Source organism: Grammomys surdaster, unplaced genomic scaffold (genome assembly GCF_004785775.1).
Source record: "Grammomys surdaster isolate TR1022 unplaced genomic scaffold, NIH_TR_1.0 233, whole genome shotgun sequence".
Classification (NCBI taxonomy): domain Eukaryota; kingdom Metazoa; phylum Chordata; class Mammalia; order Rodentia; family Muridae; genus Grammomys; species Grammomys surdaster.
Window position 1 is genome coordinate 1,548,254 of NW_021604678.1, and position 14,929 is coordinate 1,563,182.

The 14,929-nt window shown below is 38.8% G+C and overlaps 1 protein-coding gene across 8 annotated transcripts in view; it reads left to right on the forward strand.

Annotated features, from left to right (window-relative positions):
• The window catches only part of Mapk10 (mitogen-activated protein kinase 10), a 285,181-nt gene that overhangs the window by 145,335 nt on the left and 124,917 nt on the right, over positions 1–14,929 (forward strand). For 6 of the 8 annotated variants that reach the window (XM_028773646.1, XM_028773653.1, XM_028773648.1 and 3 more), the window contains exon 3: positions 7,832–7,903. In XM_028773646.1, coding sequence (XP_028629479.1) covers positions 7,838–7,903 — 66 coding nt within the window. In that variant the 5' untranslated portion in view covers positions 7,832–7,837. Of the gene's footprint in view, positions 1–7,831; positions 7,931–14,929 lie in introns of all 8 variants that reach the window. The other 2 variants (XM_028773649.1, XM_028773650.1) reach the window with 2 other exon arrangements.

The following is a 14,929-nucleotide window of genomic DNA, read 5'->3' on the forward strand; positions in this document are numbered from 1 at the left end:
GGGAGGGGGCCAGTGAGTAGGATGTAAAGTAGATAAGTAAAAAATAATAGTAATAAAGAATATATAAAAGAGAAATGCTGTGTAAGATAAAAACTCTGGAATATGTTAGTTACTAGAAAGTACTTTCAATGCTTACACACCTATGGGGAGAGCTTTAGTCTAGTATTCCGGCCTTTGCATTGGAGTGAGTGGTGGTATTTTCAGATCTCTTGGCTTTGAATGTTTTAAGTGAGAATTTGGAAAGCTTCTTCTATGAAGGGCAGGATAGTAAGTACCTTAGGCTTTGCTTGAACACGGTTCTTATAATTACTTGACTTGGTCATTTAGTGTGGGAACATCTGCAGACCACATGAAGATTCAGGAAAGGCTATGTCCAACAGAATTGTATTTACAAATACAGGCAGTGAACCGAGCTGGGCAGATGGAGCCTTGTTTGTTGATTTCTGTTCAAAATAATAGTTTATCAATAGAAGAAGTTAAAAATACCTCATGTTGAGCATACACAAATTCTTAATGGAAAATTCAAATTAATCTCATTTTCTCTATCTTCCCAAATGATAGTTACTTGTTTTCAAGTGTATTTATTTTCTATTTAGTCTTTAATATATACTGAGAGAACCCTTTTTGAGTAGGGGTGGACAAAGTATTTGGGGTTCTGTTGTTGTTTTTGTAACTTGCAGGTATTTTATTTACTTATAATCCACATGTATTTGCAGCCTCTTAGGTGGGTCATTTATAGTAAACCTAATATGCAATGGGTTTACTTGTAGATAAGATGTTTGCTATACATAAGTCCAACAGAACTGATGGAATTTAAACATTATTGTAGCAAATAGTCTGTCTTGTCCCTTTATACAGAACAGTGCAGAGACAACCATGCAACTTGAAACTCAAGAACAATTAGGATTTCTTTTCAGTTTTTCCCTTTATGACTTTTTTAGCCTCCCTAGTTTGGGTGGTATACCTGTGAATTACAAAAACATCAGGACCCCAAATACGTTGTCCACCCATACTCAAAAGGGTTCTTTCATTACATGCAAAAGACTAAAAAGAATTCCAGTGGAGACTTAAGCTATTTAGAACGTAAGCCATGCTGTTGTTTATGGAAGACGCTGTTCATTGGTTCAACTTAACAAATTAGTAAGTGTCTAATTCTTACAGTTTGGCCAATAGAGATCATTTCTATTGCACAATGGTGCCAAAAACTCCTTTATCTTAGTGTCGAGAAATATGATTTCCAAACAAGTTTTTTACAGTTCACTGATATCATACTGAGTGTTCTTCTCTTGGAACAATAAAGCCCTACACTGACTTATTCAGCCTTGGTGTGGCATTTGGAGGCATTGTAATACAAACCAGGGAAGGTCAGTGAGCTTACTTTTCATAGCTAGAACACTCAGTCATTAAAGATTTAAACATGTTATTTCAGTTGGTGTAATGAAGGCTATTATTTTACACGTACCCTCTCTGGCAGTGCAGAACTAACTGGTTGTCCTGGAGAACATTTCTGACATCATCTCCAATGAGACTCTGCTGTGAATCCCTTTACCTGACCTTATTGGAAGCTGACAGTTCTCAATTTGCAGAGATAATGAAAATATTTAGAACTTAGGCCAGAGAAGGAAAGAGGTTTTGTTTGTTTTTGATTTAGATTCCTTTTTATTCAATAAACATTTACTTGACATCAGACATATAGGAAGGACTGTGTCAGGTCCTGGGTTGTGATAAATGTAGCTAGTCATTTCCTTAAGGAGGCCATAATCTGCTTGAGCAAACGTGTGAACAGAATTGAGAGTATTACGTGTCTAGTGTCTGAGAAGTGACAGAGCACCGCAAGAAGACACATCCACAAAGGACTGGGGAAAACTCTACATTTTGATACATTCAACCAGCAATGCAGAAGCAGTGGAATAAAATATTTTAATTTGCATAAATGAGCATTTTGGGTAAAAAGCAATAAAATAAAGCAAACATTTATAGTAGCATCTAAAACATGCATGCTTAAGAAGGAAAAAATAAAGGTATAAAAATGCTATCCTTAAAATATTTAAATCAGTATAAAATTCTTTCTTCATGATTTCATAATTTCTTTAAAATACAATTCCAAGTATAACAAAGGCAAGGCATAACAAATTTAAAGTGACTTGACTGATTAGAGCAAGAATGAAAGCCGTTACTGTAAGGTCCAAATCTGTAAGTGAAGTGTGCCAACACTGAAGCTAAACGACTGTGAATTGAAAATGCAGACAAGAATTGCCAGAAAGAGCAAAACAAACACAACGAGTAAGATGTTCACCTGCTGGACTGAAGTGTGTGACAAACTTTTCATGGGAAGAAATACCACACAAATACACACACTCATACATACATTCATACACACACACACACACACATACATTCATACACACACACACACACACACACACACGCACACATGTTCAAAAATGCACTCGTACACACTAGACCTTGTGACAAACTTAGGTAAGGATTGCACTGAAGATCAATTTAATGAACCAAGGAATTTTATTGGGGTTCCTAACAGGAGCACAGATGAGGGCTTACTTGTAGGAATGTGAATGACTGAAACAGCTGTGTCACTGAAGAACCTTAACCGTGGAGAAGATTCTCTGACCACAGTTAGCTGCCTGACAGAGAGCTTCAGGCTTGCAGCTCCCATGAGTTCCACAGGTTGCTGTGGCTTTCCAGTCTCAGAAGCTCTCCCCTGATGCCCCCCCCCCAGTCCCCCCCCCCCCCCCAGGGAATGCTTCAATTAGGAGTAACCCACACCACCTGAGATCCTCCAGGCAAACAACAGCAGGCCAGGAGCCAAAGGAGGGCAAGGGAAACCAGCCTTCATTTTCTGTGGGAGCAAAGTCCAAAACAGCCTACCAGACACCAGATCTAATAAGTTAATGCAGCAACGTGTAGGACCTATGATCACCTATAGAAAGTAGTCTGATTTTTAGCAATAAAGCATTTGGGAAATGAACCAGTCAGATTTGCATAAAACACCAACACTTAAGCAAAAACTTTAAGATATATCAGCACATACATAAAAAGCACAGAATATTTCTGAGAGGAGTTGCAGAACAGAAATAAGTCCAAGCATAATAGTTACAGGTAAAAAATCCTTCGAAGTTGCTGAGCTGTGCAAAGTTCCTACATTTCCTAAATGAAACCAGGTCTGTTTTAGTCCATGTTTGAAGAGATCTGGATGCTGACAACACTTACTTTATCACCACACTGAATTCTACTAAACAGTACAACTTACCTCTTCACTTTCTGTGGATATTTTTTCAGGTTTTGGTTTTTGTTATTTAGTCTGCTGTTGCAGAGACATTGTGTGTACAAGGGCATCTCTCCATTGTGTGTAGACAGGGATGTGCTGGACTGTACATGTGCACAGCTTTAGGAAATAGTTCTGTTTCTCTTGAATTTATTTCAAGTTGCATAGCTCTCAAAGTTCATGGACGTTGTCTTCTGCAGGCTCACCTTGTAAATCCTGAAAAATCTCTTTCTTTTCAGCTGCTGATCATTTGATTAAGAGTCAGATGAATTAAGAGTTCGCTGTGGTTTCATCTTATACATCATGTGTCTATGAGCTTTTTTTTGATAAAGTGTAATTTGTCTAGCTCATTTTTTCTACTGGATTCTCTGAGTTTTTCTTCGTTTTTAAAAAAGCAATCTGTATAGATTCTGGATACATTTTCCATTGATGGTGTGTTTTAATTACTTTCCCAGATTTGTGGCCTATTTAAAAAAAACATTAGATCTTTTCATGAGTAGACTTACTAAATTTAATATAGTTTAGTAATAATTTCCTTTATATTTTAGCATATCTACATACTATTTATGTCTCTGGCATTTGATTATATTTCCTTCTGTAATATTTGCAATTTTTAATATATAAATTTTGACCCTTCCTGAGGGTTTTTAACTTTATTTGGATTTTTTTTTCTATATAACGTGAGTTAAGAATTAAGGCTTGTAGAGAGTCTGAGATAGTACCATGTTTTCAAGTTTTCGAGATATCCTGTCATCATTTCCTGGGTAACGGCAGAAAGCACAAGGTTCTTGGACCTGATACATGTTCCTTGCTACTCACGTCAATGTATTCATCCAGAATCTACAGGGTCAATACCCAGAACAGCTTCTTGGCCTAGGTTTCCACAGAGTGATGCAAAGCAGGCTGGGAACTATCACACATGCATTAGGTGGTATATTGCAGAGGAGCGTTGAGCTTAGGAGTCTTAGGTCCTTTCTATGGGATAGGATGCATGACTAACTTGTGTCCAGGACAGTCACGAGCTTTCATTACTGGAGACTGATTGGATCTCTTATTTGATCTAAGATGGAGATGCTTTCAAGCATGTCTGCTGTATAGACTTCCTTAAGAACAAAAGGAACCAAGGCTTCTGTTTGCAAAGCACACACACATGCAAGAGTCCCATGCACAAATCCAGAATAAGGAACAATGGTGTTCTTCCAATAGGGGCTGACTTTCCTTCTCATGGGACTGACCACTTGTCTCATCCATGACTCAATACACAAAGTTTCTCGTTTCCCCAGATGTCTACAATGTAGATCTTAACATAAACTGGACTCCATGTTTGAATCTATCTCCTTCTAGGCGCTTTATTCCCAATTTCTACAATAATCTTGTATTTCCAGCAACATGTTTCTCTCAACTAGCCATATAAGTGCCCAGATTGTTCTTTAGCAAACAGATGTTTATTTTTTATCTCTTTACTCTTCCTTATATGGAAGAAGAATGTACATCAAAGTCTAATACTGAACCTGATTTTAGCAACTCAAACCTTGCTTCTGGATTATTCGGCTTCTTTATCAAGTTGCTTTAAAATTTCCTAGAGCATGGCTTTTGTGGTTATCTCCAGAGTCACTTCCTGTCTGGGTAGATGGGAGCTTGTTTCCTGTCCTCTGCCTATTCCCTTTAAAACTTGATATTGTAATCATCAGCTGGTGAGGGCCAAATGACAGCTTTTGCTCCCACGTGTCTCTGTGCCCACGCCACAATGTTCTCAGGTTCTCAGAACATTTCTTGCCCCCTTTGAGCAGCTTAATTACGTGTCTTAAAATCTTTCATGTCTCTCATCTAACATTTTTTAGGGGTTTTGAATTCAGCGTGGTTTTCAGGTTACCTAATCAATCATATGGCAGAAACAGAAGTCGTACCTCTGTGCTCATTTTTAAATCCTTTGATCTCACAGAATGTTGCCTTGCATGCAACAATGTTCAAAAATGTGTTTAATTAAATGGGTGAAACTGTCGGCTTCTTCTGAGGCTGTCTCATTCCCAAGGAATTCAGGTCTTCGTTTGCATTACCTTTAGGGTCCCCTCTGTTTGCAACCTTGCAGAATTGTTAAATATTGCCAACTCACAGAAAATAGTATAATTAAAAAATGTAATTCCCACCAAGACCAAACAGCTATTAATAGAGTGCCCACTTTTCTTTTTTCTTTAGTTATATGTACTTAAAATAATGGGTGCTATTTTTTTGTATATTTTAAATCTTTAATAAGGGAACTTCAAACTTGCTCCCCCCCCAAAAAAAAATCACGTTTGAAAATTTTATCTACACTAAATTCAAATCCAATGGTTTCAGATATTTTATAGAATTACATTAGACATTTTAGATCACTTATTAGCGCCTGTCAGTTTTCATGCCTGAGGTAACATGGCCAAGAGAAAAATTTAAAGGACATATGTATTCCTGCTCACGGTTTCAGAGATGTTAGTTCATGAGTCCATGGTGTGGGGGAACATCATGGCAGGGACCATGTGGAGGGTAGAGAGGGAAAGGAGTGAGCAAGCAAGGGACAGGGAGTAAGATACAGCCCAGGAGCGTATACCACAGTGACTTCTCTCCTCTAACTAGGCCCCATCTCCTTGAGCTTCCACACTCTTTAGCAGTCCATCGAGATGAGGATTCATCAGAGGGCTTTTTAATTTATTAGTTTTGTACCATGATGGCCAAGTTGCCTGAACTGTGCTTTATTGGAGATCAAGCCTCCAGCACATGGGTCTACAGTGAACATATAGTTCTGAACCATAATAAACATCAAAGTTCACAGCAAGATTCCACACACCCCTTTGAGCAAATGTTTGAGCTTTTTTAAAAACTAGTGTTATATAAATTTTGTATTTAGTCTTAACTTTTTAGAAATACCCATTTCCTTGTATCTAACCTATAGTGTCGGGGGCCAGCCCTGACACCTCTTTCTTCTGGTTCTCTCTTGAGGTAAGCCAAGGGGGAAGAGCTTTTGTAGAGGCAGGACTTGGTCTTGCAAGATATTTAGGATTGCTGCTTAATAATAAAACATTTACATGTCTTAATTTTAAGTCATTTTGCTGCTGTAGCTGACCTGATTGTCTGTGTTCCTCTGAGGCCAGAAGCTGCAGTCTCTGGGTTTAGCACCTCATTATAAAACAGCATAGTATTAAGCACCCTTAGTTCTATCTCTGTAGGAACTGATTGGCTTAACTTCTAGCTTGGTAGTCAAAGTTACAGGAAGAGAAAGGGACACTTTGAAAAGTGATTTTAACCTTTATTTCTAAGTTCTTTGATTCTCCAAAAAAGTTTCTACAAAAGTTCTCCTCCGAAAAGTTCTCACTGAAAAATTTTCTCTGCTCTCTTCTCCTAACCTTGCTCTCTCCAACTGCTCGGATGTAACAATAATAATGCCCTTACTCTCAATGCCTTTGTTCCCAGTGCCTTTACTTCTAACTTCTCTCTAAAAGTCTTCTAAGAAAGTTCTTCCTTAAGTCGTTCTTCTCTCAGTTCCATCTCTTTGCCCTCAGTATTTATACATCTTTCAGAATATATGATCACCTGGTAAAAAGTTTACTACAAGTTTACACATAAATTCAAATCATAAATTGAATAAGAAGTTTACAACAGAGAGTGTTTATATGCATATCCATTAAGAGTAAGTATCTGGCTAAACATTCATTATCTGATACTAGCTCTATGGGTTCATGGAGAGTTAAAGACCATAACTAAATTATCATTTAAGTTTTGTATAGACAAACCCAGTCACGATTTTATTTTCTGTCCTTGAATCTATAGTAAATAACTAGTTGCCTTTTTATGACCATTGGTTAATGGTTTTGCAACCTCTTGGAACTGTCTCTAAATTGTAGATGCCCAATTACTATCTCAGAAGCAATTAATTCATTACACTTGAAGACTGGCAAAGTTCTCATAGCAGTTTTGACATCAGAAAGGACTTAATAGCAGTCCTATTATAAAAGGTCTTAGTAACTATTAACATAATTTTAGGAATCATCATTAATTTTAATCATCATTAATAATTAAGAAATCATCTATTTGTCTATATAGCATCACATAAGACAACTTATCCTCATTGTTCTGCAGAAATCTGCTCCAAAGGGTGGGCTAATACCTAATGATTGTTATGTATATTTAATAATAAAGGGAAAAGCAGGAATTTTTCCTCAAGTGCAATATCCTCAGCCTTGCCTAAAAATGCAGATCTGTCATTTACTGTACAGTCCATGGTAGAACCATATCAGGAAGATCACTTACTAGGCTTTAGCTTCTCCTTGATGGTTCCTGGCATTATATGGGTATGATGATATTGATACCTATAGCTGATAAAATATTTTACCACATTGTATTATATAATATTTATAATTTGTGAAAAGTACCTTTTACAGATATAGGTGAGACTCATGATGCATCTCTGCTGTTCATGATCTCGGTGTATAACTCAGATGATTACAAATTGATACTATCAAATAATTAAAAGTGAGTTCCCTGAAACTCATCACCCAATTTTGTTCCCTGTAGGTATTTATGAGCCTCCATTTCCTATACTACTGCAGTGAACCAACCTTGGATGTGAAAATTGCCTTTTGTCAGGTGTGTGTTCCTTACAGGTAAAACAAGGTACAGTACACTCCCTTGTATTTCACTTTCGCCATTCCATGTTCATATGTACCACACCAAGTTTTTATTTATGTAAAAGTAAGTTTTTTTTGGAAAGTACAGTGAACACTTAGGTTTTTATCCTCATTTCTAGTTCATTTAGGAAAGCTTAGAAATGAAGACAACTTTCTGGAATGAGTTTATAATTAATCAATCTATAAAGTGATCTGCAGTCAGATTTCAGTTGTACTTCAGTGTTTTAGTATTTCTGTCCAAATTCTTGGGATGTGGCATTGGTCATCAAGACATCAGGAACCCGAATGGGTGTTCCTTTTCTTTAGGGCTGAGGAATCCCAAATGCAGCATATCCAATGACTACCTGTTGATATTTACAAGTGCCATTCAGTTTAGTTTTACATAGGCTAGAAAATAAAATGAAATTAAAATAAAACAGCAACAACTAAATGTCAGTGGCCAAGAAAGGAAAAACAGGTAGCCACAGTGGTTGATATTGTGTGAAGCCAGTAACTCTGCATACTGATTCAAAGCCAACCCATGGTTAGTGTGGTAGTGTATACCTGTAACTCCCAGCACTATGGAAGATGAGGCTGGAGAACCATAAGTTCAAGGTCAACCTGAGCTACAATAAGGAATTTTCCTCAGAGACAATAAAACACCAAATCTTGCTTACTTCATTCTTTTCCACATTGTCTTTGCTTCAATTCAGGAAATGTTGACTACATCTTTCTAATCAGAACAAAACCAGTGAGTCATTTTATGAGCCTTCCCTCACATGCAGCGTGTCAGCAGACTCTGCTGAATGTAACTCAATCTCTGCTGTACTATCACTATCACTTACCATCGCTCTACTACCACTCTGACCCAAGCCACATTCCCTTTTGTTTGAATTACTGTAAGAGCACCTGCTCTTGCCCAGCCCTCAATGATTTCACTTCAAAACACAAGTAAAAGGGGCCTTTGAGTTATGTGTGATCATGTTGCTAGAAACAAGACAAATCTTCCCTCAATATCTTTCAAAGTCTTTGAATTGCGTAGGATATAGTCCCAAATCCTCATTTTTACAGCCTTTATTATCTAACTCTAAAGACTGCTCCCCTGAGATTGCTCACTGCCCATCCAGTTTCCTTGCTGCTGAAGACCAATCCTGGCGATGACCAGGTTCTGCAGAGGGATAAGGAGTTGTCTGGTGAAGGAGAAGTGAGTCAGGCACAGTGGTCAGGAAGAATCTCACAGCTTGAATGATGGGCAGTCAGGGTGCTTCTTTATTTATACAGAACTCAGTAGGCAGGGATAGATTCATGTTGTTCCAAAACATAGATTGTATCATTTTTATCACTAGACATGTATTTTATTCCTCTTGGTCATAAGTTAGTCATCATTGATAATCTATGACAGAATAGAGTTATCTTTTACAATAATTTCCATCATCAACCAAATTTTTAAGTATCTAGAGGCATATTTTGCCAAAGCATGATAGCTCCTTCTCAGATTGCAGTTTCAAGGGCACTAGACAGAAAATAAATCTCTAAGGCATCCTGGGCATAATACCAAGCAGTGTATTATGAACTTTTAGTGGTCAGAGTGTTAATCATTATTAGGCCCAAGAAAAATCTTCAGGCCAAAGCTTCTGTGGTGATTATTCATTTTCTGCCATAATACAATGTTTACATCTTTGTAGTATTTATTTATATGTCTAATCTTGGTATTCTTTTGCTCCTTGGTTATACAACATCACAGCAGCCCTGCACAAATGAACTTTTCTCAGAATGGGAAGTCTTAATATTTAATTTTTTTATCACTTCTCCATACCACTTTTGTCCATCAATATAAGGCCCTTTGAGGGGCAGAGATAACTCTGGCCAATCTAACTTTATTTCTGTATCTTTTCCCAATCTTATATGCCATGTAATCACCTGAGCATATAGTAGGAAGAAGTTTTTAGTCTGATATGCTGCCACTGAATCTTGTTGACCTTTTTAAGTTTACTTTGTTGGTTATCTTGTTCCTGAGTAAGTACAGGGGCAGATGTTACAAGAGTATCTTGGAGTCAAAGCCTCATAAAGAGATCTCTGGTGTCTTTATTTGAGTAACAACCTCCAGGGCATAAAAATGACCTTCAAATAGGGCCAGACAAGGCTATCTTCCTAAAAGCAGGAGGAGTTGGACGCTCAGGACTTTTCTGGGGAAGCTTATGGACAGTTCTCTTAGGAGAAGTCATAAGTGATTCATAAGAAATTCCCTATCAATTGAATATCCCCAAGTTCTGTAAATAGTGAAAGCCTCCCAAGCATGCAACACCTGGAGATGGAGACCAAAGGTGGAAGATCACACAATGGTGATTGCATCACTTGGTTCAGCTTTGCTGGATCTTGGTCAAGCATCTGTGCTAACTTTATGATTTTGTCTGTTTCCGTTAGATTTGGCCATGCCACCCAGGCTCTCTTCCCCCACACCTACCTTATTTGACTTGCTATGTGTTTGGCTGAGAGATCACATCTCTTTTCTCACCAGAAAAGGCTTTTGCATTTAGCCAGAAATGTTTTTTAGACTCTTGCTGGAGCCAGTCCACACAAGTTCAGAGATAACTCTTCATATCTCTTCTAACTCATGAGCCCATTGATGTCAGTTTGGTAGTCCAAGATGTCTTGACAGCAGTTTTGCACAAGAATGAGCCAGTATGATGAAGTCACCTACCATCTTCTCCCCACCGGTCTCAACTCTTCTGAGCATTCTCTGGGACTTGTCTCTTGTTCATTCACAGTAGTATTTGACATGGTCTCCACAGACTATTTGTCCTATGACAGAACAAATGAGTGATGCTTCAATTGCCTAACCGGTTGCAGCTCTGATTCACCTTGGGTGGAACATGAACAAGTCTGAATCCCTGGCTTGAACATCTGGGGAAACACTGGCCAACAGTATGAACCAGAACTATTTTCTTAGCGTTCACTATCCAGTGTATTTGTTACAGGCGTTAACTCTTAAATATCTGAAATCAACCAGTCAACAAGACTAGCCGAATATGCTTTACATATTTCTTAAACCTCAAAAATTATCAGTAAAACTTTCTTGAAATTTCAACCATCTAAGAAATTCAAAATGACTCTTTGTGGGTTGGATTTATTTTCCAGCAAACAGTTGTATTTGCAAATGTTTGTTTTTAGTAATTGTTCTCTTGGAGCAAAGGAACAATGAGAGAGGTGTGAACTAGCTTGTGGACTCCTGGTTAGTTTGCTTACACTGTGGCCCACAGGAACAAAACAAGTGTTGTTTACAGCATTTTCAAAAAGCTAGACACCAGCAGGAGACTGCCTGTGTACTCACAGCATCTGATTTCCTCCTAGTGTAGACATGGTATTTGATAAAAATATACATTTCTCTTTTGTTCCTATAGCTCAGTGTCTTACTTCATTTCTCTAGTAATATGAAGAAAACGGTGTATTTATTCTCAGAGGCAGAATTATCAGGTCATGGTTACTTTCAAACCATCTGTTAGGAACATCTTTCTGAGGGCACCTCACAGGGCTTTTCTATTCTGGAGTGCTTATTCTGGCCACCAGCCAGGTGTGATAGCATCTTAATTTCTGCTCCTATATACTCCTCAAAGATCTTCCGTGACTTGAATTAATAATCAGATGAGCCCACCATCCAGGCCTCTTGACCCCAATCTGTAGATTATGATCACTCTAAATTTTCAGTCTTTGAACTGTCTGGAAGGAACCACAGAAAATAAAGTTTCCAGGTGCTAAATATCAACAAAAATATGGACATGTTGTTTTAACTTAATTTTTATTGACTCAATTGGATAATATGAGACTTGCTGACTTTCTAATGATACCTTTTATTAATAAATATATTACATATTACAAATAATAAATGCTATTTACACTATTTATATTATTACAAATATAAGAAATATGATTACTTCACTTTTTGCTTAAGGCATAGCCACCAGGACAGCTGTTGTTACATTTGGTGAGATTTATTTTTTATTTTTTTTTTTTTGATTTTTGAGACAGGGTTTCTCTGTGTAGCTCTAGCTGTCATGGAACTCACTCTGTAGACCAGGCTAGCCCTGAACTCAGAAATCCGCCTGCCTCTGCCTCCCAAGTGCTGGGATTAAAGGCGTGTGCCACCACCGCCCAGTGAAAGATAGCGTCTATTTTCAGAATGGGAGTGATAAGCTGGAGCTGGGCAGTATGAAATGCTAAGTCTCTTGACCTTGACCCTCCTGTAAACGAGATCCCCAGCAGTGCCGGCTCGGTGGAGCAGAGAGGGAGCTACTGCATTTCACTTTGTGCTGCTTTTGGAGTTCTGTGGTGCACTGGACGAATCAGGACTCAACCGTGAATGGACTTACAGTGAGAAGGAGCTGAATCCCCTCCCACCTACTGCTACAACACATCTCTCTCCCTGAGGTGTTGCCATCAGGTGTACAGGACTACCCTTGCCCCACACAGGGGTCCTGCAGTGAGGACAAGGCCAGGACATCCCAACCTTGATTCTCAAGCTCAATTTATTTTAACCCAATACATAGTTTTGAATCCTTAAAAGAAGAAAGAAAGGCAGCAGAAACCACTGTCTCCTGAGTAGGTATTTGTTTTCTTTTCTTTGAAACCTAACTTCTCAGCATCCTCATCTCTTGGAAGAGTGTGCTCCTAAACTTGATCATGTTTGGGCTATCTTAATAATCATAATCATTAGTAATCTACCTTTTATCTAACAGTTATTGACTCTCTAAATGTGTACTCGAATCTAAATTGCTCATGAATAGTTTTAAAGGATTTCCGGATTTGGAGAGAGCCCAAGTCTCAACAGTTAATAGTTCATTGGGCCTACAGGGATGGCTCAACCAGGAAAGCTGTCAGTCACAAGTGTGAGGTCCTGAGTTCCAGTCTCAGATCCCAGAGATGTCAGGCATGGGGGCCTGTGCTTAGAATCCAGGCAAGATGAGAGAAAGAGAAAGCTGGATCCTGACAACCATTAAGCAGCAGGTCAGCAGACTTAGGGAAGACCCAGGACAGAGAGTGACTCAGTGTCAAAGCCCTGAAGAGGAATGTCCTGAGGTGTCCTCTGACCTCCACAAGTGTGCACACACTCACCAGGAACAGGTAGGTACCCCATACACATACTCCCCTGAACAGAAATTAATTAATCAGTAAGTCGTATGTTTAAGTGGCCTTAGAGGGTAAGTGGCTGAATTTATCTTCCTTTCACTATGCTACAGAAACAATCTTTGTCAAGGAGATATTCATGTATTTGCTGATTGCTGATTATTGTCATTCATTTCTTCCTTTTCTCAGTACACCTTATTGATATTTTAATTAGCTTCATTTCCTCATTCTTATACGAATTCAGTAATTCAGTATCATTTTATAGTCCATAAGTATAAACAACTGTAATCTGTGAATGTCCAGCATAAAATAAAGTGAAACAAATGGCTAAGATTCTTTGTCCTCATTTTGTCCACACAACCTCAAGTTTGCAGAAGGTGGAGTTGAATTACATTTTGGAGTACAAAATTGGAGTTTGAGGTCTTAACAATTATACACATCCTGATATACTCCCTTTTAAAATTATCTACTTTTAAAGTCTTATTTTTATTAGAGAGAACTAGAAAGACAGAGACGAATGTAAATGAGAGACTGTAGGTGTCAGGTGTGTGAGAGATAGAGCTGTGCATGGCTGGGAACCATCTGACGAGGATGCCAAGAACTGGACGGAAGTCGTGTCTGCAAGACCAGGGCCCTTAACCACTGAGCCACCCCTTTCCTGCCCATTTTGGGCTTCATTTTTAATTAACACAAAACATTAAAAACTTGTAAGCAGTTCAATTCAATGCTTCAGGACATGTATGTAATGATTGAATTGGGGGTAATTATAGCACCTGTCACTCAGACCATTCATTCCTTCTCTCTGATGCAGCCATTATAAACTAATAACTTCTGTTGGCATGTAGTAACTTGATTGGGAACCAAATTAATGCAAGATTAAAAAAACAATTACTGATTGCCACGAGGGAAGGAAAAAGTCTCTTCATGAATGTCTAAGATGCGTGTGCTACACACAGCAGAAGTGCACATAAGGGTTTACACAAAGCAGTGGTAACATGATACTACCTAAGAAACCCAGATGCCAGACTTGGAAGATTAGGTGTCCACTCGGGTAGGATTCAGTCTTGCTTTGGACATTCTTTCTTTGGGGTGGCTGTTTTCATACCTACAGTTCTCCTTGGTAGCTGTCCCACGGTGTCTGGAATCTCCAATATCTTAGGGTCTCTTTGCAACCTAATCGTAACCATCATAGCTTAATGAAATGAGAGCTCAGTCTTCTTTCAGGAACCCTCACCCTGCCTCATGTTACTTGGCCTCAGTGGCTTTTTGGCATTTGTATTCAAGCCTCCAGGACGCCAGGACTGTTGCACTCTGCAAAACCCTTTACTGTGTGGACCATCTTGCCAAATTCTGCTGCCAGCTTGGATGTAGTCTGGCCCCCTTTTTAGCAGAGCATTTACATACTCTGACATCTGGCCTTAGGAAATCATATCCTTAGAAAGTTATTTCCCAACAGGAAATCCCTTCAGCAACGTTCTAAGTCTGGACTCTCCTGTTTCAAATAGTTTTGCATATGTTGGAACCTTGGACAGGGGGGACCACTCCCTCAAAACATCTTTCCTACTTTCCAGGGAAGAGCACGGGTTTTCTTGGCAATAGTTATAGCTGCTCTCTCGTCGTCTGCTTTGTCTGTGCATCTATTCTCGTTCACATTGCTCTGCTCTCCAAACTGTATAATTTCCATATCTTTCTGTCATCCACCATTGAGATGGCATAGAGAGATGACAGAGACTTCCCGGCAGCCGGGAGTTCTGCTCTCCAGAAATCTCCAACCATTTATTTTGACTTAGGTTTCATTTAGATTCACAGGGCCTGGCCAGGACGCAGCACAAGCAGCCTCCAGCTGGTTCTCCAGAGAGTCCTTGTTTCCCTTTGAAGCTTCATG